At 38.2% G+C, this 27,361-nt stretch overlaps 4 protein-coding genes and 1 pseudogene across 4 annotated transcripts; 4 read left to right on the top strand and 1 right to left on the bottom strand.

Annotated features, from left to right (window-relative positions):
• Positions 1-285: 285 nt before the first annotated feature.
• LOC120008655 (F-box protein GID2-like) lies at positions 286-1,168 on the top strand. The gene has a single exon (XM_038859047.1). It carries the CDS (start codon positions 461-463, stop codon positions 1,016-1,018), a length of 558 nt encoding a protein of 185 aa, XP_038714975.1. The 5' UTR covers positions 286-460; the 3' UTR covers positions 1,019-1,168.
• A 1,130-nt stretch (positions 1,169-2,298) lies between these two features.
• LOC120008809 lies at positions 2,299-5,523 on the top strand (annotated as a pseudogene).
• A 2,571-nt stretch (positions 5,524-8,094) lies between these two features.
• LOC120009044 (putative receptor protein kinase ZmPK1) lies at positions 8,095-11,024 on the top strand. The gene is made up of 2 exons (XM_038859487.1): positions 8,095-10,649; positions 10,847-11,024. The coding sequence occupies exons 1-2, from the start codon at positions 8,271-8,273 to the stop codon at positions 10,907-10,909; spliced, it is 2,442 nt and encodes an 813-aa protein (XP_038715415.1). The 5' UTR covers positions 8,095-8,270; the 3' UTR covers positions 10,910-11,024.
• A 379-nt stretch (positions 11,025-11,403) lies between these two features.
• Positions 11,404-12,794, bottom strand: LOC120009045 (transcription factor MYB44-like). Its single transcript, XM_038859488.1, has one exon. The coding sequence runs from the start codon at positions 12,633-12,635 to the stop codon at positions 11,679-11,681; it is 957 nt and encodes a 318-aa protein (XP_038715416.1). The 5' UTR covers positions 12,636-12,794; the 3' UTR covers positions 11,404-11,678.
• Positions 12,795-24,165: 11,371 nt separating this feature from the next.
• LOC120009606 (probable carbohydrate esterase At4g34215) lies at positions 24,166-25,360 on the top strand. Its single transcript, XM_038860258.1, has 2 exons — positions 24,166-24,917; positions 25,015-25,360. The coding sequence occupies exons 1-2, from the start codon at positions 24,324-24,326 to the stop codon at positions 25,312-25,314; spliced, it is 894 nt and encodes a 297-aa protein (XP_038716186.1). The 5' UTR covers positions 24,166-24,323; the 3' UTR covers positions 25,315-25,360.
• Positions 25,361-27,361: the final 2,001 nt, after the last annotated feature.

Consider the following 27,361-nt stretch of genomic DNA (forward strand, 5'->3'; position numbering starts at 1 on the left):
TTCAAGATCAATCACGACCCAATTAGTAGATACGCAAGTATTCTAAAATCCCGCGCATCTATATCCGTAAGTTCCACTAAAGCCCAGCCCGTCCCAGCAATTATAGCCGAACTCAATGTAAGGCCCATGGTTTCAACTTTCAAGATCTACCATGGCCCAATTTTACTCGATGCTAATTTTTTCCCTCTTAAGTTTAGATAAAGCCTAGCCCATATCTCTCCCAAAGTTTCACTAAAGCCCAGCCCAACCAACCTTAAAATAAAGAAGAATATAAAGGGGGTAAATTCGTAAATATGTGAAAGCATCACACCGCATTCATGTCTCATTTTGTCCTCTTCGTAAACGCCCAAAACCAGGCCCCCATTTTCTTCCACCCTCTCACCCAACACCCCCTCCTTATTTCCCATCTCAGAAGCAAACCCACACACTCCGGTCATCTCGCTCTCGGTCTCTTTTCGTCATGAAACGTACTCTCACTTGCGGCGAATTTCCGGGGACTAGAGATGAAGGCACCAAGAAGATGAAAATGATAGAGCAAGACGATGATGGTGATGACGACGAAGAGGGGGTCAATAAGGAGACCGGATTTGTGCATTTCGACGAGAACTTGTTGTTTGAGGTGTTCAAGCACGTGGATGCCAGGACGCTGGGTCGTGCAGCGTGTGTGAACCGCCAGTGGCATCGGACGGCCCTGGACGAGCGCCTCTGGGAGCTGATCTGTACCAGACAGTCGCCTAATATCGGCTGCGGCTACCAGCAGCTTAGATCCGTGGTCCTTGCTCTCGGTGGCTTCCGTCACCTCCACTCTCTCTACCTCTGGCCCCTATCTAAGCCCCAACCTTCTTCCACGCCTCCGCCGTCTGCTCCGTCACCGTCGTCATCGGGTTGGGGTCCTTTATCGCCTATGATCGGCGCCAAGCCGTCCGCTCGGTGGGGCAAAGACGAAGTCCATCTCTCTCTGTCTCTGCTTTCAATCCGGTACTACGAGAAGATGAATTTTGGTAATCGAAACCGATGAACAATAATCATCACCAAATCATGGACTCTCTAGTAGCATGTAATGTTTCCTATAACTAATACCGCTTTGGTTTTCGATTGTTTGTCAAAATTGGGCTTTCGATTTCGTTTTTCCACTCTTGTATTTAATTTGGATTTTTGTTGTTGATCAGATCTGTATTATATCTTCATATCCTAACTGGTTAATTGTTCCATGGTTTTCTTTGCCAAGAATTCGCCTGATCATAAAGTATTATGTTGGAATTTCATATATGTGTGTGTGTGTGTAGAAAATGATGTTTGGATGTGAAGAAATTAGAGCAAGGAAATTTGATGCAGTAAAAAGGGAAGGCGGTGGTGGTTAGGGCATTAGAGTGGATGCTAAAGATGCTTTTGTGGAGGATAAGCACAAGTGGAAAGAACCAAAAGGTTGTAATAAATGTTTTGTACAACTTGAGTAATGGACACTCTCCCTGGCCTTTTACATGGCTTGATTGTTAATGGACAGAGGTATGTGTTTGTTGCTTTGTTTGGGTATAAAGCCAATGAGAGACTCCCATAGAGGAGTAGTTTGTCTTTTGGTAGAGAGTCATTTTTCTTGGAGATGTTGACTGGCATTGGTCATTGTTATTGTGGGCTGTGGCTTGACTTCTCATCAGACTCTAACAAGAAGAAGCTCCAAAATGTTATTAGCTAGTATTACTTACTACATTTCTGTGAATATTTGGTTTGGTTATATGGTCTTAATATTTGCTACAAGCTGTACTACCTCTTGCGTTATGGTTGGTAGTGGCATAGTGTCAGTCTGGAGATGGTGGAAGTGAAGATTCATTGTTGTTGCCTTCCCTGATGGTCTATGCAGATATCTTTTCCTGAGTAGTATATAGAGAGTACCGAATACCTTGTACAGTTGGCAGTACTCTTTTCCTGTGGAGAGACAAATTTGGGTTGGGCCATCATTGGCCCCATCTAAGTTAATGCTGAAGACATGGGCCCATCTAACCCAATGCTGAAAGCCTGAAAGTGGAGATCAAAGAATTGTACTATTTGATTGAGGTAGTCAGTTATAACATTTACTCCAAAGCACCGGAGAAAACCCAATCCAGTATTCCAGTTATCTTCCGTATCCCTACCTAACGGCTATGAACTGCCAGCCATAGCTCATCCTCGGACAGTTTTTTTTTTAAGAACTCATTGGGCCACATTTTAATCCTTGCAACGAAGGCATTTGTGTATTCTTTTAGTATTTTTAAATCTTTTTTTGTTTCTCAAGGAAATTTGTATATTTTCTGCTTTCAGAAGATGGCAGGATTGCAGGATGAAAGGTTATTAGACACTAGTAAAAGTAAACAAGTACATCAACATCTGGTAAGGTTGGGCAATAGTCTTATTGAGGTCTATAGGCAAGCTATGGCGACTCAGGAAACTAGGCATGGTGTTCTTACAATAAGTACAGCTGCTTTCTGATCGTTGGCTAGTGCTCACTGTATATAATGTAGAGTTGCTGTTGTTATAATTGTCGGGACCTTCTTAGGTCCACCCTATTTTCATCCACCCTTTTGTCCACCTTCATCAAACACCATTGGATCTAAAAAATATCCTCGAGATGCTCACCTGAGTAAAGACTGTAATAACCTTTAAAGAGTTATTTAGAGGAGGTGGATGGTCCACTCTTTTCATAAGAGTGGACCTTAGTAATTTCCCATATCATTTGGTATCAATTATTCATATATATAGAGAGAGAGAGGAAGAGAGAGAGAGTGGGAGTTTTGTGAAGTGGGGCCATTCATTAATTGCAAGAATATATGTTTTGACTTTGTCTTCGGTCGGCAGTGGTGTTGTGAAAAGTGAGAACATGCGAAGCGTGGAGGTGATGCGCGCTGAAGAGGCTATCGCGGTGGATCGCGCGAGCTTTTCGGTTGAAAATTGTTTGTGCTGTTCGAATTTGACTTTTGATTACTTCTCAACCTCAAATAACCCATCGTAGACAATGAAAAGGTCACACGCTATATATTCTTATGAGCTGTGTTTGGATTGGATCATATACCCAAAACGCATCAGGCCCACTGCCACTGCTCTCATTTTTCGCATGGTTTCACCCGGTTCCGACGTTACGCGTGTGTTTACACGCGGCGGGCGCACAAATAATATACTATAAAAAACTGCAAACTGACCCAATAATGGTGTTTGCCCGGTGATTAAGAGCGTGATAATCGTGCTCTTCCACCAGGGGTCAATCCTCTCCGTAACTGTGAATTCACACATGAATTTGCCCCGCATGTGGAGTTTTGTGGGCTATTCCATCCATGCATACGGGTTAGTCAAGGACAAAACAGTCGATGACGAGCAGAAAGAACATGCACGTGTGAAGATGTTTAATTCATTCGTTCATCAACTGTGGTATGTATCACTTCTATACGTAAACTCAAAAATATTATTTTCATTGTCATCGTGTTTAATTTCCAATTTCATCATTCAATCTTTTTTTTAAAATTTTTTTTGATAATGTAGAACCCATCACATAACTGACTGGTAAATCACAAGTCAAAACCCAATGCGTGAAGATAATACAGGATGACATTCATGCATATTGGACTGAGCAGGATTTATCTCGTAAATTACCATAGTGACTTTTTATTTTCTAATCCATCATATGAGTTATCCTCCAACATTAATAGACTCTATAAACTAATCTTTAAAAACGGAGAATTGTCCAATCAAAATATTTTCTAGCCGGGTAGTCGAAATAGGCAATGTAGAACTATATCATATAAGGGACAACCACAACAAATATTCAAAGTAGCGCTTCCGAATCCACATTTTACAGCCAGTGCTGTGTCTGAAATGGTTGAAGTCGAACTATTGTTTCATAGCTGTCTCTATCAGGAACTTTTTTTACAAATTATATTAATTATTTGAAGTTATTCAAAGAGACAGGACAGTTTTCAAAAGGGCGAATATATATATATAAGGTTGGCTTGACTAGATTAGCTTTTTATGAAATTCAATCCTTCTTTTGAAGAGCATTTAGTCTCAAGTACGACTTTATAGCTACGCCACATGGGGATTCTATAACCCATTTGGCCCTTTTTATTTACAGACAACAGCACTTAATAGAAGAGTTGGTACTTATAGCTACGCCACTTGGGGATTCTAGGTTAATGTTGAACCTCAGTCAAAACATTTGAACATTCAATAATCAAAATGAAAAATTTAAAATCTTTCAGCTAGTAAAAGTTGTATTAACCCTTTCAAGATCAATCACGGCCCAAATCACGGCCCAATTAGTAGATACAAAAATATAATAAAATCCCTCGCATCTATATCCGTAAGTTCCACTAAAGCCCAGCTCGTCCCAGCAATTATAGCCAATTTCAATGTAAGGCCCATTGTTTCAACTTTCAAGATTTACCATGGCCCAATTTTAGTCGCTGCGAATTTTTTTTCCCTCTTTAGTTTAGATAAAGCCTAGCCCGTATCTCTCCGAAAGTTTCACTAAAGGCCAGCGCAGCCCAGCCCAGCCTTAAAATAAAGAAGAATATAAAGAGGGTAAAGTCGTAAATATGTGAAAGCATCGACACCACGTTCATGTCTCATTTTGTCCTCTTCGTAAACGCCCAAAACCTGGCCCCCATTTTCTTCCACCCTCTCACCCATCACACCCTCCTTATTTCCCATCTCAGAAGCAAACCCACACACTCCGGTCATCTCGGTCTCGCTCTCTGTCTCTTTTCGTCATGAAACGTACTCTCACCTGCGGCGAATTTCCGGTGACTAGAGATGAAGGCACCAAGAAGATGAAAATGATAAAGCAAGACGATGATGGTGATGACGACGAAGAGGAGGTCAATAAGGAGACCGGATTTGTGCATTTAGACGAGAACTCGTTGTTTGAGGTGTTCAAGCACGTAGACGCCAGGACGCTGGGTCGTGCAGCGTGTGTGAACCGCCAGTGGCATCGGACGGCCCTGGACGAGCGCCTCTGGGAGCTGATCTACACCAGACAATCGCCTAATATCGGCTGCGGCTACCAACAGCTTAGATCCGTGGTCCTTCCTCTCGGTGGCTTCCGTAGCCTCCACTCTCTCTACCTCTGGCCCCTATCTAAGCCCCAACCTTCGTCCACGGCGGAACGCCTCCGCCGTCTGCTCCGTCACCGTCGTCGTTGAGTCGCGGTCCTTTAGCGCCTATGATCGGCCAAGCCGTCCGCTCGCTGGGGCAAAGACGAAGTCCATCTCTCTCTGTCTCTGCTTTCAATCCGGTACTACGAGAAGATGAATTTTGGTAATCGAAACCGATGAACAATAATCATCATCAAATCATGGACTCTCTAGTAGCATGTAATGTTTCCTATAACTAATACCGCTTTGGTTTTCGATTGTTTGTCAAAATTGGGCTTTCGATTTCGTTTTTCCACTCTTGTATTTAATCTGGATTTTTGTTGTTGATCAGATCTGTATTATATCTTCATATCCTAACTGGTTAATTGTTCCATGGTTTTCTTTGCCAAGAATTCGCCTGATCATAAAGTATTATGTTGGAATTTCATATATATGTGTGTGTGTGTAGAAAATGATGTTTGGATGTGAAGAAATTAGAGCAAGGAAATTTGATGCAGTAAAAAGGGAAGGCGGTGGTGGTTAGGGCATTAGAGTGGATGCTAAAGATGCTTTTGTGGAGGATAAGCACAAGTGGAAAGAACCAAAAGGTTGTAATAAATGTTTTGTACAACTTGAGTAATGGACACTCTCCCTGGCCTTTTACATGGCTTGATTGTTAATGGACAGAGGTATGTGTTTGTTGCTTTGTTTGGGTATAAAGCCAATGAGAGACTCCCATAGAGGAGTAGTTTGTCTTTTGGTAGAGAGTCATTTTTCTTGGAGATGTTGACTGGCATTGGTCATTGTTATTGTGGGCTGTGGCTTGACTTCTCATCTGACTCTTAACAAGAAGAAGCTCCAAAATGTTATTAGCTAGTATTACTTATTACATTTATGTGGATATTTGGTTTGGTTGTATGGTCTTAATATTTGCTACAAGCTGTACTACCTCTTGCGTTATGGTTGGTAGTGGCATAGTGTCAATCTGGAGATGGTGGAAATCTCATGTAGCAGAATATTGTCTATTGTACTAGTGAAGATTAATTGTTGTTGCCTTCCCTGATGGTCTATGCAGACATCTTTTCCTGGGTAGTAATATGAAAGTAGTATATAGAGAGTACTGAGTACCTTGTATAGTTGGCACTTGGCAATACTCTTTTCCTGTGGAGAGACAAATTTGGGCTGGGCCATCATAGGCCCCATCTAACTCAATGCTGAAGACATGGGCCCATCTAACTCAATGCTGAAAGCCTGAAAGTGGAGATCAAAGAATTGTACTATTTGATTGAGGTAGTCAGTTATAACATTTACTCCAAAGCACCGGAGAAAACCCAATCCAGTATTCCAGTTGTCTTCCGTATCCCTACCTAACGGCTATGAACTGCCAGCCATAAGTCATCCTCGGACAGGTTTTTTTTTAACAACTCATTGGGCCACATTTTAATCCTTGCAACGAAGGCATTTGTGTATTCTTTTATTTGTAAATCTTTTTTTGTTTCTCAAGGAAATTTGTATATTTTCTGCTTTCAGAAGATAGCAGGATTGCAGGATGAAAGGTTATTAGACACTAGTAAACAAGTACATCAACATCTGGTAAGGTTGGGCAATAGTCTTATTGAGGTCTATAGGCAAGCTATGGCGACTTAGGAAACTAGGCATGGTGTTCTTACAATAAGAGCACTTGCAATGGTATTATTTTGTCTGAGCCAACAAATATATATGAGGTTTTGTGTTTTGTTGATGTGGTTGTATTGGGTTTTGTGTTTTGTTGATGTGGCTGTATTGGGATATGTGTTTTGCTGATGTGACTGTATTGAAAGATTGTGTTTTGGTGTAGTTTTATTGTGGATAATATGGAGGGAATGAGAATGTTGGCCTCCATGTTGGGTGGGAGGAAAAAATGTATAGGAATTTGTGTTTTGTTGATGTGGCTATATTGGGAGATGTGTTTTGTTGATGTGATTGTATTGAGAGACGTGTTTGGCTTAACTTTTTATGTAATAGAGATGAGACCCAATATTGATTTTTGTTGACCCAACTACATGGGACCATTGCAATTGCTCTAAGTACAGCTGCTGTCTGGTCTTTGCCACCTCTTGGGATGTTTAAGCTCAATGTTGATGGGGCTTGCTTCAATGACAAAGGTTCATGTGGTGTTGGTGGTGTTATGCGGGATGATAGAGGTCGAGTGAGCTTCTCCTTTTCTTGTTACAGACAGGGTGTCCTCGACCCGATGAAAATTGAGTCTCTAGCAGTTCTGGTGGGCTTGCAGGTTGCCAAAGACTAGGGCTTTCGTGGTTTTCAATTGGAATCAGACTCAGTTGTTGTGTGCCGTTTTTTTGTCGACATTGATGGATGATTTATGTGTCCCTATTTATTCTCATGTATCCCATAATTTGAATCAGATTGTCCATTTTTTGGCAAGGAACTTCCATCGCGCTCTTGGTACCATGGTGTGGATGGAGGAGATTCCAGCTTGGGCTATACTTGGTTTGTAAGTTTGTGTCTGGTTGTGCTATAAATTTTCTTTTCCTATAAGAAAAAAAGTACATCAACATCTCTGCTGTTATCATATATTTCTTCCCCTTCTATTTTTGGGTGAAGAAACTCTTTACATTCACCTTTTGTTTTGTTTTTGTTAAGCCTATGACACTTCACATAAAAAACTATTTTATAGTAAGGTTACAACTGAGGATTGTATTTTTCCGGGTGGGTATGCAGGTCTTCACATTTTAATATTCTCTGTAATCTGGATAGGCAGTTTGTGACATTTTAATATTCATAATTATCATTCTTTCGTCAGATTCGGTTGGCTGTCAACAGTGATGGGTTAGTGCTGGATACGAAGAACCACCACTGTAGCAGTCATTTTGAAGATCAAAAAATCACATCGTCAATTCGTCATCATTTTTTTTATAGAAAAAAAAAATGAACTTATATGAGATCTAAGTAAATGCTATTGTATAAATGAAACCAATGGAACGTTATTAGGATACAGAAAACTAATGGAACATCAATTTTGTTTTATTTTTTTGGCTTTTCTGCTGGCAGCCTATTTAGACCAGCCTGGTTTTAAAATGTAACTGTCATCATCTACCTCCTGTTTCATTCAATGTCTTGTCTTCTCCTTCCATTTTATTTTCCACGCCTCCAATTAATTCTGTGTTAGTTTTCATGAAAATTGATATGGGTACCTCTGCTTTCTTGCTTGCTCTTTCTCTTCTTACAGTACTTCCACTTTCATCTTCAACTTTGAACAAAGGTTCGCACCTCTCAGTGGAGAATCCAGGGGATGTTTTGGTTTCCCCAAATAATGTCTTTACTGCTGGATTTTACGCTGTTGGAGATAACGCATATTGTTTTGCAGTCTGGTTCAGCAAGCCTTCCTGTAGTGGAAACAATTGCACCATAGTTTGGATGGCAAACCGTGATGAACCTGTTAATGGGAGACGCTCCAGGCTTTCTTTAGTCGCCAGTGGCGATGTTGTCCTGACCGATGCTGATCGCTTCACTGTGTGGACTACGAACATTAAATCGATTTCCTCAACCCAATTAGACCTCTATGATAGTGGCAATCTTGTGCTTCACAGTTCTGATGGTACCATTCTTTGGCAGAGCTTTGATTCACCGACAGACACCCTTCTTCCAGAACAACCACTTATCAAAAAAGTTCAGCTGCGCTCTGCTAGGAGTCAAAGCAACTACTCTTCTGGTTTCTTTAAGCTTTATTTCGACAACGACAATGTTCTCCGTCTTCTATTTGATAGTCCTGACGTTTCAGACATTTACTGGCCGGACCCGGAGCTCTTGACGTGGGAAAATGGGAGGTCCACCTATAACAATAGCAGAATTGCTGTTCTTGATTCCAAGGGTAACTTTAGTTCTACAGATGATTTCACATTCAGGTCAGCAGATTTTGAATTAAGCCGCCAAAGAAGATTAACTATTGACTTCGATGGCAATTTGCGGCTGTACAGTCGTGATGAGACCGAAGGAGGGAGATGGGATGTTACATGGCAAGCTATGTCTCAACCATGTAGAATTCATGGAAGTTGTGGACCTAACAGTCTTTGCAGTTATGTTCCTAGTAGTGGAAGGAAGTGTTCTTGCATTCCGGGATATAAGGTGGTAAATCCTGCAGACTGGTATTTTGGTTGTGAACCAGAATTCACTCTTTCCTGCAATGCGAGTGAGGTAGCTTTCCTGCAACTTACTAATGTTGAATTTTTTGGTTATGATTTTGGATTTTATCCTAATTACACCTTGGAGAGGTGCGAGAGTTTATGCTTGGAGATGTGTGATTGCAAGGGGTTTCAATTCAAATTCATCAAGCACGACTATCCCAGTGGCATTCCTTATTGTTATCCCAAGACCCTATTGCTAAATGGACACCATTCCCCTAATTTCCAAGGAGATCTCTACCTAAAAGTACTGAAAACTGGTCTTTCCCAATACGATGATTCTGAAAACAAAGCAAGCTTAGATTGTTCTGGGGGAAGTCTCAAGCAGCTAAATAGAACATATGCAAGGCAGAATAAAAACGGGACACTGGAGGCTTTGCTTTTGATAGCGATCATAGTAGGAGCAGTTGAGTTCTTTATCATACTCTTGGTTCCATGCTTCTTGATCATAACCCGCAAGAATGGAAGTGCACAACAAGGTTACTTTCTAGCTTCCACTGGTTTGAGGAGATTCACATATACAGAGCTTAAAAAGGCAACACAGGGTTTTAGCAAAGAGATTGGAAGAGGTGCAGGAGGAATTGTATACAGAGGCATCTTATCTGATAATCGAGTTGCAGCAATCAAGCAACTGTATGATGCAAATCAAGGAGAAGCCGAATTCCTAGCGGAGATAAGCACCATTGGGAAGCTCAATCACATAAATTTGATAGAGATGTGGGGATATTGTGCAGAAGGGAAGCACAGAATTCTGGTTTACGAGTACATGGAGCATGGATCCTTGGCAGAAAATCTTAATTCCAAATCACTTGATTGGAAAAAGAGGTTTGACATTGCCGTGGGCACTGCCAAATGCATGGCTTATCTTCATGAAGAATGCTTAGAGTGGGTTCTCCATTGTGATGTAAAGCCTCAAAATATACTCCTTGACTCCAATTACAATCCAAAGGTGTCAGATTTTGGGCTGTCTCGGCTGCAGAATAGAAGTGGCTTAAACAATGCAAGTTTTTCAAGGATTAGAGGGACCAGAGGTTACATGGCTCCTGAGTGGATTCTTAATCTCCCCATAACCTCCAAAGTGGATGTCTATAGCTATGGAATTGTTGTAATGGAGCTGGTGACTGGGAAGAGTCCAGCAACAGGATTCAATACAACAGAGAGTGGAGATGGGACACAGCACAAAGGGATGGCTACATGGGTTAGAGAGAAAATGAACTTAGCCATTTCAGGGTCATCGTCAATTGAAGATATCACAGACCTCAAGCTGGAGGGAGAATATGACAAGAAAACGATGGAAATTCTGGTTGCTGTGGCTCTGAAATGTGCTTTGGAAGACAGAAATTCAAGACCCACGATGAGCCAAGTTGTTGAGATGCTTGTGTGCCATGAAAATTATAAGCAACTTCAAAGTGATGGCAATTACCATATGCGGTAAGCCATGGATGTATGTGGTGGGGAATAAGGCTGCGTTGCAGCCATGTCTTAGCACTGTTGTTTCAGTTAAACCCTCATCACATACTTGTCGATAAATGAATTACAGTGTGTATTTTTCAGTTAAACCCTCATCACATGCTTGTGTGCCATGAAAATTATAAGCAGCTACAAGAGGATGGCGATTACCATATGCGGTAAGCCATGGATGTATATATGGTGGTGAATAAGGATGTGCTGCAGCTTTGTGTCTTAGCACCGTTGTTGTTTCAGTTAAACTCTCATCACATGTTAATAAATTGACTGACTTCGTTAATTTTTCCTCATATTGACGAGATTTTCTTGATGAGATGGGAGCGGAAAGAAACAGGTTCTTGTACTACTTGAGCTACACACATGCTATGTTGTAGAGTTCAATCAAAAACATAAAATGAAGAGAATTTTCCAGAAATTCTACCTTGAACTCTCTGTGTAAACACCGATGTTTCGCAAGTATTCTTGACAGCACATTGTGTGGTGCTTATATGCACTTATAGACCAAACATAACTTTCTACCATGAAAATGTTGTCCTCTCTCTGCTTAATCCTACAACAATACAAAATCAACTCATTTTTCGGAATTTTTAGCTGCTAATATGGTTATTAATTACTTCTCGCTTCAATTGTTTATTATCATAATCTATGCCAAAAATCAGTCTCATAGAACAAAGTTTCCGATTTGAATTTTTTTTTTTTTTAATTTTACAAAAATTGGTTTACGTCCCTTCTTCATTCCCAGTTCATTCCTCTGTACACCCATCAAAATTATTACTCTGTATAACAAAGGATTAAGGAAACTAAAAAAGAACAAAAGAACACAGAGCAAGTCTTTATCGTTCACTCCTCCTCCTCCTCCTCCTCCTCCGATCCCATCTAAGTCCAACTCAGTTGCATTAACAGGATTCACTATTAAATAGTGACTAATCTTACCCTAATCGATCTTGCTAATCCCAATCCTCTTGACCAAAGCATTCCTGATACTGATAGCATCATTCGGCATACAAAGCCCGTTTTGATCAACCCCAGAAAAGTAGTTCCTTACTTCCTTCCTTATCATCTCTTGCATGACTGCCAAGAACTCTTCATTGAAGAACTGCTTCTCGAACCTTAACTCATTGTTTTGCCTACTCTGGGCTTGTGCAACCCCAACTTCTTGGTTCAAGGGTACAGACGGTTGCGGAATCTGTGATGCAAATCCCGGCATACTCGCACCATATATGGATCCTGATCCCCCGAGGTCATGGTTTGTAACCTCGCACGAATCGGATCCCGGTAGCGAGAGGCTGAGCGAGGTAGGCGGATCAGTGACAGTAGTAACAGTAGACGACGATTCAATCGGAACGAACGAACCGGTTCTTGCCAGATTTATGTATACGGGTGACGATGAGATACCAGGCAAGCTGGAATCACTCAAGTCGGATCCGGATGGGCTTCCCGGGTTCAAATTCAGAGCCGATATAATTGTGCCCGCACCGGCACTTGCGGATCTCTTAAGAGGTGGCTGGTTTGGATGCAAGTCATCAGTTAAGTCCTCGAAGAGAGAGGAGCATTTGCGCTTCAAGGTAGAGTTCCAGTGATTCTTGATAGCGTTATCGGTGCGGCCATTAAGGAGGCGAGCGATTGTAGCCCATTTGTTGCCGAAACGAGCGTGGGCTCGGATGATGGTCTCGTCCTCCTCAGGAGTGAACGGACGGTGCTCAACCTCAGGCGAGAGCTGGTTACACCACCGTAGCCGACACGACTTACCGGATCGACCAAGAATTGATTTGCTTATCAATGACCAGTTTCTCGGTCCGTAGTTCTGGACCAGCCTCCGTAACAACTCGTCCTCTTCAGGACTCCACGGTCCCTTGATCCGATCCATCTCCTTCTTCGATGTAGAAGCCATGAATAGATTGACTGATTCAGAGAAATCCTATCACTAACCTTATAAATTCAAAAAACCCTAAAAGGCAAAAGCGGAGGAAATTAGATAAATTCCAAAAATTTGGAGCAGAGGAGGTTGAGCTGGTGGAGGCAGAGGCCTCACCTTTTGAATTGAGAAGCAAGAGTGAATTAGCGTGAAGGGGTATATATATATGGAAGAGATAAGGACGACTGGCTAAGCCAGTCGGAGTGACTGGTTATTAGCCGTTGAGAGTGGGGATTCTTCCAGGCAAATCAGTTACTTGCATACAGCCTGTCAATTTGACACGCGTCGCTTCAACAATCTCCAATTTACACCTATAATCACCATACAAACTCTTTAACAAAAAAAAATAAAATTCATACCACGAAACTGATCCAAATGGGAGGAGCTCTAATTCATGATTTCAATTCCGACTCTAAATTCTATTTTAAAATTAATATTTATAGTTTAGAGTTTAATTTTTAATATTTAAGATTTAGGGTTTAGAGTTTTAAAAAAAATTCTCAAATTCTGTCATATTATAAATTTATGAACACAAAAATATTTAATCACACATTTTAATTAATGATTTAAATATGTTTTGAAGAAAATTGGAGGCAGAATTGAAGCCGCCAATCCCGAACGGAAGAGCTTTCCAAATGTATAAAAAAAAAAGATTTAAAAAAGGGTCGTTTAATAATTATTAAATAAAAGTCTAATAAAATAATATTCTTGATTAGCATTATATTTGAATGTTAATATAAAATTTACAAAAGGTTAAAATCGAAACGGACGTGGTGTTTGTAAGGAAAGACAGATGGGGGAGGCCTATTTGGATGTGAAAAAAATTCAAAAAAATAAAGGAGAGAAGTGAAGTGTACAGTTGGGAAGGTTGATAAAGACGACTTTGACCAAACCAGGCTGGACAGCATTTTGCTTTGCTTTGTAAAAGATTTTTTGTTCATATCCATAAATGATGCCAGAAATGGACAAGCGGGAAATCTGAGCTGGCACAGAAACGACAAAGTTAGAGTCGCAGGATATGGGAACGAATGGTACTACAAATCTGTCAGTCCAGTCTGTCAATGCCCACCCAACCCCCCATCTTTAACGGCTTATTCTCCCAACCAATGCCACGTGTATGTCTCACACTCTCCCATCACTCATCTTTCTAAACCGCCAAAACCGACTCCATTATTTCAATTAATGAACCAAACTTTTTTTTTTTAACTGATAACAAGTCAGGAGTCATTGACGAATAATGTTAGAGATCATTAAAATTTAACCTCTAAAAATCATTTAAATCTATGTGACATTAAAATAATTATTAATTAAAAAAATACATATAAGATTTACTTCACATCCAACACTCAATAATAAATGGAGGATTTTTGGGATCATTTTTTTAGAGTCTCAAGCATTATCTGTCATTTACATATCTCACTAAATCCAAACTCGAGTTTGACAAGCTATTCACAAATTCATCCGAAAAATTAGTTGAGACAATGACACAATGCTTAGGATAAACATCTTGAAAATAATTGTACTGATTTAAAATCGAATTCTCGATCTTGGATTAAATTTTTTTAATTTCTAAATCCGAAGAGATAATCAATTTAGCGATCAACAAGTGGTTTAGTGAGGCAAACTTGTTAACACTTGATTTGTGTAATCTATTTTTGAATGTGACAGATTTGTGTCATCAATTATATGTGCACACCAACGTAGAAATTGTTTTCATTCATTGGTCGCAAAAGATTTAGTTATGAAAAAAATATCAAAGCTTACCTATTAAAATTTGATTTTTAGGTCACGTCGTATCAAAAGGGCGGGCGTTACCGGTGCTTTGCGTCCCCAATTTTACGCGGGAGACAACTGTCGATAACCCCTCACTGTCATACACCCGACCTACTCTCACGTGCCACGCCCCACCCTCCAAACCTAACTCTGTCCTTTTATTCGGGACTTCACCCGTACTGTCATATTGCTACGAATTATCACGTGACTTAGCCCTCAGAACGAGTTCATCTCACGTGACAGGAGACTATATATGTATAACTGCATGCAGTGCAACTACCTAATAAAATTAGTGAATGCCACCCTTGCATTGTCTACCAATTGCCAATCAATTATTTTTCTTAATCCCTTAATTAATACTAAGATGTGTAGTAGTTGTCCCCTATTACAGCACAAACTAGCTATGGTTTAGCGATAAGGTAAATTATATTATGCTATCTATAATATATATATATATGTACAGCACAGAATTTGCCAATAAGATTGGCACGCTTGTGGGTTGTGGTCCTTACTTCTGGCAACATCATTCTCCCCATTCCTACAATTATGCAACTATTTTGCAGTGTCTGCCTTTGCAAATTAAACAAATCATTATAGATAGGATTTGATTCTCTTTCTGTACAATAGGATAAGTGAGATGATTTATATAGGGTTTAATTAGAAGGAGCTCGGATGTTTCCTTACACTAAACCCTAAGTAATGCAATTGCCCATAAACAGCGAATCCAAGGTGACAAAAATAAAATAAAATAAACAAGCCCCAAGAATAGGCAAGTGGGTGTGGGTGCATGGTATGCTTTCATTGTCTCTGTCCACAGGATATCATTATATTGTATCAAAAAATAATTTTTTTAAAAGAATGAAGAAGAGTAAGATAAAAAATGACGCACAGGCATTGAGATTGGTTTATTGCAAAATGTAGCTAGGCTGTCCTCATTGTAAATCAGAAGATGAACATGATAATCTTATAATATATTCATTGCTGTAATTGGATTTACTAAATGAACCTACAAGCATCTAAGATGCAGTGGCCACAAATCAGTACTATAGAAGCTACGGTCTACGCATTCATCAGAATGACCCAAGATATATGATTATGAAACATACATATATACACTTAAGTCATTAGTTGGAGTAGTAAGAATAATGTGTATCACATTGGTGATCAATGTTTGAATCATTACATGATAATCGTAGATTTGGAAATTTCCGGAACTTGTTTTACCCATTTACACAGAAAATTTTAGGCCAATTCTTTGGAAGGCTGGTTTCCGTGGTAGTAAAGAAGCTATATATCCATCAATTGGGAAGTGTCAAGTCTAGGAGAAAATCTTCAGAGGTTTGTGCGCGCCACATCATCATGCTGACGTGGTGAGCACAACCCACTCAACACTCGACATGTTGGTGGGAATTCGCGCCTTAAACTGCAACGACATTTGTAATGGAAATTTTCGTCGCAAAATTTTCTTAAATTTCACCAAACTTTAGCAATGGAAATTTCTGAATATTCCGTCCCAAATGTCCGTTGTTAAAAAGTTGTTTTCTTGTAGTGTCTGATCTGATTTATAGGAAACAATCTCATGTCGTCATCGCCATTCTTATTTCACCAGAGGACAAACTCGTTGAAAGGACCAAGGGATGAAAGAATATAAAATCAAGATCGGAAGTTGGGACAAGGTCGATTTTTTAATATTAATTGATCTGGCTGAGTCGCCGGCTTTTCTTTCTCGTCCCCATCTTATGGCCAAGTTGGCCAATCTTGTCCCAGATACTTTTCTTTGTGAGATGCTAAACTCTTTTTTTTATTCCTCTCTCTTAACAAAGACGGGACACTGGAAAAACGAGATTGGGATCCTCCCTTCTGGTACCCATCTCACTCCGAGCCAGATTTGCAGAGATTCATCCTGTCACAACCATTACAACTGGTCGTTAATGCAGCACGAAACAATCAAGGGAATTTACAAACGTAAATCCTCAAGAACAATCTTGAAGTCCAACAAGGAAAATTGGTTATAAACCAAAAGTTTATTAACTTCAATAATAATCTAAATAACAACCAACCAGGAGTATAAATAGTCACTAGGAAACTCTAATTAAGTAGAAAGACCAACAAGGAAATTAACTAAAACAAAACAAATTAAAACGAAAAGTTGACCAAAAATAACAAAAATTTGACCATCCAGCAGACTGCCTTAAATAGGTAATTTGAGCTTGAAAACGACCTCAACCAGGCAAGCCCTAATTGAGATGCTATGGATGACGAAAATCAGTCTTCAGAAACATATTATAATAAAAAATCTGTCAACCAAGTCAAAAGTTACGACTAGTACTTCACTGCAACTCTTTTGAAGTTTCTCTTCTCAATTTCTTCTTGATTCTCATCAATTCATTCTTCAAACGCGATCTCCACTCGTTCTACGTAAGTCGTCCTTGCCCTCGGCTTATCGACAGAGCTCGATCTCTTAGAAACCATTGAAAGCCCTCCAGTGATGATTAAGCACCGCCAAGGCACCGATGATCTCCATTGTCCTAACTATCCTAAGTGGGTGATGAAATACGTAATATAATTTATCTCTCTTCTGACTGAAAAATTGAACTTTGCTGACTTACATTAAAGACCTTCACGTATCGAATGTTGAGTGGGTTGTGCGCACCATGTCAGCACGATGACGTGGTACACAGAAACCACTTAATGTTTTCTCCAAGTCATCACATCCTACTATCTAGTTGGGAATTTCCAGTTAGTTAAGGACCTAAAATGCCACGTCAACGCGCGATGAAGACTAAACGATGGACGGTTGTATGGCTTTACCAAAGTAAAAGTCAGTTAAGTGGGCCAGCATTTTATTAATTGGTCCTAGCGAGTGACGTGGCAAAGGTTAACCCAAAACAATAGTATTAGATAGCTCTTGAGAGTCAAAATCTATTAAATGAAATTTTAAAATATTTAACTTTGAAAATATATGTTAAATTTTTAAAAAAATTATATATTCATAATCAGCATATAAAATTCTTTCTAACAAGATAATTATCGATGAATTTTATCAGAAAAATCATAATTTTATTGGCTTTTTCAATGGCACTTCTTAAACAAATGAATTCTATACTAAAATAATGAATTATACACTGTCGTTTAAAAAATAATAAAATCTATATTAAAATAACAACTTTTGAATGATAAACTTTGAGATAAAATAGTGATAATAAAACTTTTTCATTAATTAAATTAATAAAATAAATATGTTGAATTCTCATAAACTACCAAATTGATGGCTACGTGTTGAACTCAAAAACGGAATAAACTGTGGTCATGCCTGCCAGCTACAACCCACTTGCTTGCACTGAGTTCCAAGAGCATTATGCTTTCGGGATTCGTAGAGTCTTCTGGGTCCCATCTTTTAACATGATATTTTTTCCCTCTGCATGCATCCATCCATCAGTAGTCCCACTCGACGTTTCAGATTGCTTCTTTTTATAAAAAAAAACACTATTTGAGATACTACGTGTATGTGCAATATTTGTTTAGGAAAAGTGAATATCAAAATGTAAGAACGTCTGACATTCGTGTCACACCTATGTACTATCGGCTCTTAATTCTTAAATAAGCTTGCTTGCTGTTAGGTGTGGAAAAAAAAAAATGGATTCCAGGTCGATTTTCGATGGAATAACAATTAAGTAATAAATATTTATACGGTCGAATCTTAATTCAGATTAGATTTTGGATGTATTTAATTGATCAAACTCATATTAATTTTAAATCCAGACAAATAAATATGACAACAACCTAATATGGGTGAGGGTTCGAATAAGTAAATCGGATTTAAGATTTCTGTATTTGGATCCGAACTTGGTTTTAAACTAGACAAAAAAATTTGTGTTTGAATCTGAATTTCAGACATATAACTTATATCCAAACTTAGTTTAATTCGGATCGGACAAAATTTTGTCACCCTTAATTGGTATTAGTATGTGTGTCTCATAGAATAGAAGCACAAAAACTTCCTTCAAAATCTATACCTTTGCATATAATATTTTGTTATCATTATTGGGCCCGTTTTGTAATATAAATGCTATGACCCATCCAAACAAGATTTTTTTTGCACTTAGTTCGAGTCAATTTTTGCAGCATTTTTTTGACTTTTGTAAATGCTATAAAAGTGAAGCATTTTGCTAGCATTTTGAGGCTCAAAGTCTATTTTGTCCCCGTGACATTGCTTTATTCCGATTATACCCTCACCTGCCTATTTACATCGAGATTGAAATTAGGGTTATTCCGATTGTACCCTCATCTCACTTGCCTATTTCCGATTGTACCCTCACATTGCTTTATTAAAATACTTCTCATTTAATAAATTAAGTACTAAATAAAGTAACTGTTACAACAACTTTAATTAATTTATTTATTTATAATAAATTAAGTATCTTTAATTTTTTTTTTATTCATTATATTAATTTCATAAATTAATTTTTATATTTGGATACAATTATATTTCTCTATTACAACTAAAATGTCTAACACCTCTACAAGTAATTTATCACAATATGTTACACATAATAAATGTTACCAACAAAAGTTCATCCAAACACTACCAAGCATTCAAATAACATATCTACTACTAAAATTGTTCAATATTTCTGTTACCACCATTTTTATTAATATATCTGCTACTTTCAAAAAGTTTATAAAACTAGACCATTATCCAACATATCTATTATTATCATAAACGTTAACATATATGCCATTGACAAAATTACCTATCAAACGAAACCACTGATCGAATAGTAGATGATTAGATTTACCAGCTGGTGTTATCATAATTGTAGCCACTCAAGTTAAAATAAATCAGAAAGGATCGAGGGAGGGACCCTGGAGAAGGAAACTTATATAATTAAATGAATATCGTGCTTCTCGTGGCAAATTAAAAACACAAGTAGAATAAAAAGACAAAGGACCATACATACATACATACATTATTATATTGAATAATTGACTACACAACAAAGTCAGAAGTAGCTAGCCAATGATGGAACTAACAATTGTGTCTCCCTTTCAAACATGGTTTAGATCGATCGTCATTCCATGCACCCACTTTCAATTATTATTATTAATAATTAATTAATTATAATTAACTATTAATTTGGTGTCTTGCTGGATTATCATCATTGTCTATGTGCTTATTGTATTCAAATTAGAGTGCATTACAACTAACCATGTTTTCTTCCTAGATTCTACTTTTGTTTAGGATAATATATATGGTGTCAATTAATTAATGATTTGGATATATTATAAACCAACAAAATGCGACTCCATTTCTTTTTTCTATTCGACCAAGAAAGGAGTAGGAAAACCTAATCAACTTTTTTTGCCTCCACTTTGGTGGGCTCATGATGCAGTGTGTGAAGCTGTCATATGCAGCAACCCCCGACCTTTTTGGCAATTAGAGACGGCCTATTTTGACTTTTAAGGCATTCTGTTGGTGGCTCTTTGTTAGTTTGTAATAAACCAGTAATGGCCCAATTACTTTTGGAAGGGGTCCAATTCTTTGTTCTAATTTCACCTTTAAAATTATGTTAAATCATATTTTTAAATTTCTTAGTGTTATTGAGTATTTTGACGTTCATAATATTATACTATAACATATTTTGAAAACAAAAATTCTAAAATCTAAATCTAAAATCCGAAATCCTAAACTTTTTTAGTAATATGTAACATTAGCACACGTTGAGCTTAACAATGACCCATCTCGCAAATTGCAATAATAAAAATATTCATGCGACTTGAACTCATAACCTCCCGATTGCGTTAAGAGTTACCATAGTTAATAAGTTCACAATCTAAACTAATGAACCGTTGTTTTCTAAATCCTAAACCTCAACTCTAATATATCATTTTTAAAATATATATAATTTAATTTTTTTTCTGAGAGAATTATAGCAAGAATTGAAGTCAATAAGTTTTTGGACAAGTTGTTTCCAATGAACCAGAGAAAACTGTCATTCAGAGTAAAGTCTTGGGCTGGGCTTGAGTTTGAAAATATACTTAAATCAGGGCTTGGTTTGAATATTTTTAAAATTAAAGAAAAGAAGGCAGTAAGGGACACAGGATTCATACAGACGTATAGTACTTCTCTTTCGCAGCAAAATTAATTGACTATAATCGGACTTGAGGTTTTCTCAATCTCAAAGAATAAAAAAAAAATAATTAGTCAACACTTGGCCTATTTTTTTTTATTATTGTTAGGTCAACAATTCAACTCAATTTGATATTGGTCTCACCCGAACCTCTCCTTCTGATACCAATTGTTACGAATTAAGCAATACCAAGAACTAAAAATAAAACGGAATCACTACACATCCATAAATAATACATCCATAAACTTACATAACTGATGTGGCATGCCACATTTGCAAGCTGACATGACAATTTCAAAAAAAGAAAAACAAAACCTAATTTCACTTGCAACTAGTGGCGACAAAGACATAATTTCGAATTTCAATAACCCTCACCTCCCAAATCTTCTTCTTCTTGATGAAGCTCGAAATCCACCGCACATACCGAAAATCCATGGTGCTTGTACAAACTCTCACCCATGCTTGAAATCCACCGCACATACAAGTGCTCGAAATCCCTGTTGCTTGTACAAGTGCTTCCGAATTTCAACAAAACCTAATTTCAAGCTCCAAATCTTCGTTGAGAGTTTGCACGGCCTGTGAATTCAGGCCACCTCAAGTGCTTTGTCATCACAGGCTACGTTACTTCTCTTTTGCAGACTTGATTTGCATCATACTATGTTGTGTATTGTTACACTATTAAATGGGACAATGTAACTAGTTACGATGTCCGATTGGAACAACATAATAAGACACAATCTCCACTTGGGACAGAGCATCCCAAAAGGGGATTGCCTCATTACATTGTCAAGTTGCAACAGCGTAACTAAATATCAATTTTCAATTGGGGCCTCGTACTAAGACACTTTTCTCATTTTGGACGATGCAAAAAAACTTGACAGTGACTTATTACACTATCAAATTATTTACACTATCCAATTGGGACACTATAATAAGACACTGTCTCTACTTAGGGCAAAGCATCCCAAAAGGACATTGTTTTATTACGTTGTCTAGTTGCAATAACGTAACTAAATATCATTTTTTCAATTGGGACATCGTACTAAGACACTTTCTCCATTTTGCACGTTGCAAACAAATTTGAGAGTAGCTTATCACACTATCAAATTAGACAATGTAACTATTTACATTGTCCATGTAATTAATTACACTGTCAAATGTAATAAGTCACTCGTGAGTAAATTTGACAATGTTGGCTTATTTTGTTTGGAGAGACTTATTACACTTTATATATAAATGTTACTCAGTCAATATTATAAGACGCTTGTGCATAAAATTGACATTGGTGACTTAGTAAGCTTGGTAGGATCTTATTACACTTTGAATATAATTAATTACACTGTCAATGTAATAAGCCACTGGCAAGTAAACTTTGCGTTGGTTGTTACAAGGTGTTTGATGGTTGTCAAGCGTTTAGTTTTAGTGCGAATGAATGTTTGATTCTAATGCTTAAATAGCAAATATTGTTAGTATTTGTAAGTTTTATCAGCTAACTCAACACACATCATCAAACAAACACGGAAAAACTGCTTTGGTAAACTATTAGAACTCTATGGACAGACTTCACGTATAGCCCAATTGACAAACCCAGTCAGGCCCACAATCGGTTCAATTTGCCGTGATTGATCAAGTGAGGGTGCTTGATTGCAGTGATGGTGATTGCCGAGTCTCTCTATGCTTGAGTGGTCTATTGAACAACAACATCGAAATTGATTTTTGCTAGTGGCGACTTCCGTAATTTCATGGATCCATTGGTTTGGCCTGCATCACCCCGATCGAGTAATCTCAGAAGCATGTGGATTCAAGTCAAAGTGCCAAAGCAGCCCCATGACCGTTAACAAGATCGCAACATGATTATGCTCAAACGCATTCTCAATGATTTGCTCTCGGACGTTGCAGCCGATAAAGCTAGATCGCGTGATGACCTGCGGCTATAATGTGAGAGAAGAAAAAGAGCTGCAAAAGTAAAAAAGGAAGCCCAAGGAGAGAGAAAAAAGAACTGCAAGAGTAAAAAAGAGGAGAGAGAAACAGAAATTACAGAATTAATTATATCTTGTGGCATGTTGAGCTGTACAGCCACATAAATTAGGGAAGTTTAGGGATGGAAAAATTAGGGACACATATCATTTTCGAAAATAAAAAAAAATAAAAAACAAAGACACAATATTTTTACGTGGTTCACCTCAATAACAAGGTTACGTCCACGAATAGGTAGATTCCATCAAAGGTAAATGATAGATTACATAGCTGTTGCAAAATATAAGTCCCTTTTTTACAATTAATATGTTGCCGTGAAGCCGAGGTATATAAGAGTATAATACTCTTTAACATAAATTAAGCTCGACAATCTCAACACTCTCAAGAGTCAAGACTACAAAAAAACAGGGAACTAGGGCCCAAGGAAATCCTGATATAGACCGTTTCCTGAATGGACTTTCGTGGTCGATGATAACAACCTCGGCCCAAGGGTTACGTTTGGCTTGGGACTTTTCTCTTTTATACGCTTGGGTGTTGGGAAGGAACAGGTGGGGTACGGCTACTCAATTACCATCCAAATTCAACACCACCACAACTCTTACAACCATCATCTTTATCCGAGTATTCTTCTAGACATGTTATCAGAACCGACCCGTGCATTGACCCGTGAAAAGAATTTTTGAAGGTTCAACCGGTTAGTCCGAAGGGTCGAGGGTTGAACCGCATATTTTTTTAATAATTTATTTTATTTATAAATAATTAATAATAGTATAAAAATATGCCCTACAAGAGTACAAGGTTAAGCACAGGTATATTTTATTGCATTAAAAAAAACAGATTATATTCTTCTCCTGTAGTATGCACACCACCATATCATATCCTCCAATTTCAACTTCGCAGTAATACCACTAATCAAATACCACTAGTAAAATACCCATACCTGACATCATTAATTGCCCAACACGAGAACAAATCTAGACGACATTTAGAGTGAAACAAAATAAGAGTTCTAATCGGAAAGTGAGCCAAAGGTTTCACGGCCTCACGGGTTATAGCAGTGTTATAATGGCATAATATAGGTCGTCGTCTAGAAAATCAAAAACGAAAGAGAGTCAACAATTAAAGCACATCAAAAGTGTAGAAGAATGAAGAACTCACCTGGACAGAAACCAACGAAAGCTGATCTCAAAGGATGAGGGAGAGAGAGGGTATGTGGGAGACGATAAACGGAGGAGATAATGTCAAGAAAGTCACCCGCGGGTCTTTGGAATTTCACTGGTTGAGCGGTTAACCGCGGGTCTTGGAGGGTCGTGACGGGCGAACTGCTGATACGGTCTAACATCGGTACCGGCCCGACATTTCTGGTAAACACTGGTTGAACCGGTCTGACCGACGGGCCGGTCCGGTTCTGATAACACTGGTTTATTGTTGTTACGGTTCTTATCTCTAGGCTTAAGAGATTGTTATCTACTTATCTTAATCAACTTTAAACCAAAAAATCTGCAAATCCATTGAGAGTTTCCTTGAAAAACACAACTAGATTTAAGTATGCCAACTAGATGAATGCCAAAAATATAGGGTTTAGAAGTCAATATGTCAAAAATAATGAGAAAAAAAAAATCCCCACATGTTTTACCAGCTAACCTTTGTGTTTATTTATTTTTTTTATCTCGAGTTGTGTTTAGTGTTTACACTACCTAAAATATAGAATCCTTGTTTTGAGAGGAAGAGTAGAATCTAATCAAATCCATTGCGACGATTCGTCGTAAAGTGAGTGTCTCCAATGATGCTTTTCTTGTTGGTATTGATCCTTATCGGTCACGCATCATCGGAACAATCTCAACAACCGCCGATCAACATATTCATCCTAGCCGGACAGAGCAACATGGCGGGTCGCGGCGGCGTAGTCAGCAACACTAAAACCGGCATCACAACCTGGGACGGCATCGTCCCTCCCCAATGTCAATCAAACCCTTCAATCCTCCGTCTTAGCGCAGACCTCAAGTGGGTTTTGGCCCGCGAGCCACTTCACGCCGACATTGATGCGACCAAGACCAATGGAATCGGACCCGGAATGTCATTCGCCAATGCGATCCTAACCAAGGACAACGGGTTCGGGTTTGTGGGTCTGGTTCCTTGCGCAATTGGAGGTACTAATATAAGTCAGTGGGAAAAAGGGGGGGTTTTATATGAACAATTGGTCCGGCGGACAGAGGCGGCTGTTCAGAGTGGAGGCAAAGTGAAGGCACTTCTCTGGTATCAAGGAGAGAGCGATACAATAACCAGAGAAGATGCTGAGATGTATGAAGGAAGATTGAAGAAGTTTTTCACAGATGTCCGTTCTGATCTGCAATCTCCTCTGCTCCCAATATTTCAGGTATATGTGTTCATCGATTTTTCGCTTACAATTAAAAAAAAATAAAAAAAATTTCTTACCATGACTGGTTATTTATGGATTTTGGTGGGTGTGGTAGGTGGCTCTGGCATCAGGGCAGGGACCATACATGGACATAGTAAGGGAAGCTCAATTGGGAATTAACCTCGTTAATTTGAGAAGTGTGGATGCCAAGGGGCTGCCCCTGGAACCGGATGGTCTGCATTTGACGACACAAGCTCAGATTGTGCTCGGAGAGATGCTGGCCAATGCATATCTTCAGTCTCCGCCCAGTCCGGTTCATGCCAGCAGCCCAAGTAAGAGTGGTGCCAATAGAGTAATATCCTTTGATTTTCTCTCTTGCCTTTTGGTATGTGTACTGTTGAGATCTCTAATGTAATGCTCATTATAGCATAATAAGAATTGTTTAACACTGACGATATGGATATGCAGTTTAATATTATCATAGCAAGGTGCGAAGAATTGATCCATAATATGCACAAAAAATGACTTTAATCAAAATCAATACAGAATGAATGACAACAGTCCTGGACAAATTAGCATAAAAAATGATACTTCAAGTAAGATAGTCTGTACTTCGCTTAATCTAGTTGTGATGACTTTGGGCTTCAGTGGTGGATGTATTCTGAATCATTCCTGCCACTAGAATTGGAATCATCGGGCTTTGCAAGATCATTCCTGCCATTGGAATTGGAATCATCGGACTTTGCAAGATCATTCCTGCCATTGGAATTGGAATTGGAATCATCGGACTTTGCGAGATCCTGAGGCAACGCCTTTAGAATTATTTTTTTTTGGTTTTGTATGTACCAAGACAAAAACAAGTTAACAATACTTCAAAACAATAAAAAAACAGTACATATTTATCTATCATAGTTTTTGGGTTGGGTTTGCGATTTATAAATATATACCGCAAACAAAAAAACATATTAATAATATTTTAAAATAATAAAAATATATATTAACTTATCACATTATTAATATCAAACACTCTCTAGTTCGCTATCACTTTTTAGAGTACACGATACTCTCTTTTTCGCTACCACTTTTCTAGAGTCTTTGGAAGTCTTTTGACGACAAACAAGAGATATTGATAGTGGACTTGGTCTGGGTGAGCTTGTGGGTTAGGAGAATTGGAGGGTTGGGTGGGCTTTTGGGTTGAGAGAATAGTTTAGTGGACTAATCCAATGCCAATTGGGGGCCTCTACATAAGTCAGTACTAGGAATAATAAAAACTTTTTGGGAGACGGGTATGTGGTTCCACCTCAGATTGATCTGGGATTCTTGGCACAACCCGTTGCAGGCTGGCCCACCTAACATGGTCTGATTCTAAAAAAGGTTGGGCTTGTTCAGCTCGTCAAGCTCAACCTGCAAGCAATCTATGACGAGATGAGTTGGCCCTGCCCACAATAACTTTGGGCCACTTGTGAGATGGGCCGGCAGGGCCCATTTTACATCTCTACGAAGCACGTTTGTTTGCCAAAGAGAAAGTGAAAATATATATATATATATATTGTGAAAAGAGACAGCTGCAAAGTATGTGTATAAAAATGATGGGAATGGAGATGAGAACGAGGTCAAAATTATTAAAGCAAAAATAACATGTCGCTTATCTGTTTAATAGGTCATGGAAGCTCAACAGGTTTATTCCATTGATTTAATAAATAAAATAGTTTTATTTTCATTATTTTATCACATAATTCATGGTTCAAAATTTATTGTTTTAATATAGATTATATTGTTTGTTAATGCACAATTTAGATATGAATTCATTTGTTTTTGAAATTTCATTAAAAGAAACAATGGAATTAAGAAATACAATGGAATTAAGATTTACTTGATAAAATTCATCGACAATGGACCTTATTAGAAAGAGTTTTATTTTCTGATTTTGAATATGTAATTTTTTTAAAATTTAACATGTATTTTAAGAGTTAAAACGTTTTAAAATTTTATTTAAAAGACTTGAGCTCCCATGGACTATCATGGTATGGGTTACCTAACACTACTGTTATTAAAGTACCTTAATAATAGCCTTTAGCCCTATTGATTTGAGAATAATATGGATAATTTTGTCATAATTATAAGGATTGACCTCCTCCTCCTCCGGAAAAATCTTAATAACATAACCCCACAATAACATCTACAAGTAATTAATTATGATACTAACAACGTAGTCACGTTTCTTCTTCATATTGAACTGAAATTCCAATTCCTTAAAACGAAAATTGGGTGTTCAAACGTTGGAAATATGTATCTGTATGAACACACCCAAATGTCTCTATTTTTGCCCTTATTTTTCTTGTTAAATCCCTTAAAATAAGGCCAAAACTATGAAATACCTCTGTATCTCAGCTCCCTGAGTATCATTCTGAACCAGCCTTTGTCTTTGCCTCGGCAATTCACAGCTGGATGATATTTTTTTG

Source organism: Tripterygium wilfordii, chromosome 11 (genome assembly GCF_013401445.1).
Source record: "Tripterygium wilfordii isolate XIE 37 chromosome 11, ASM1340144v1, whole genome shotgun sequence".
Taxonomy (NCBI): Eukaryota; Viridiplantae; Streptophyta; class Magnoliopsida; order Celastrales; family Celastraceae; genus Tripterygium; species Tripterygium wilfordii.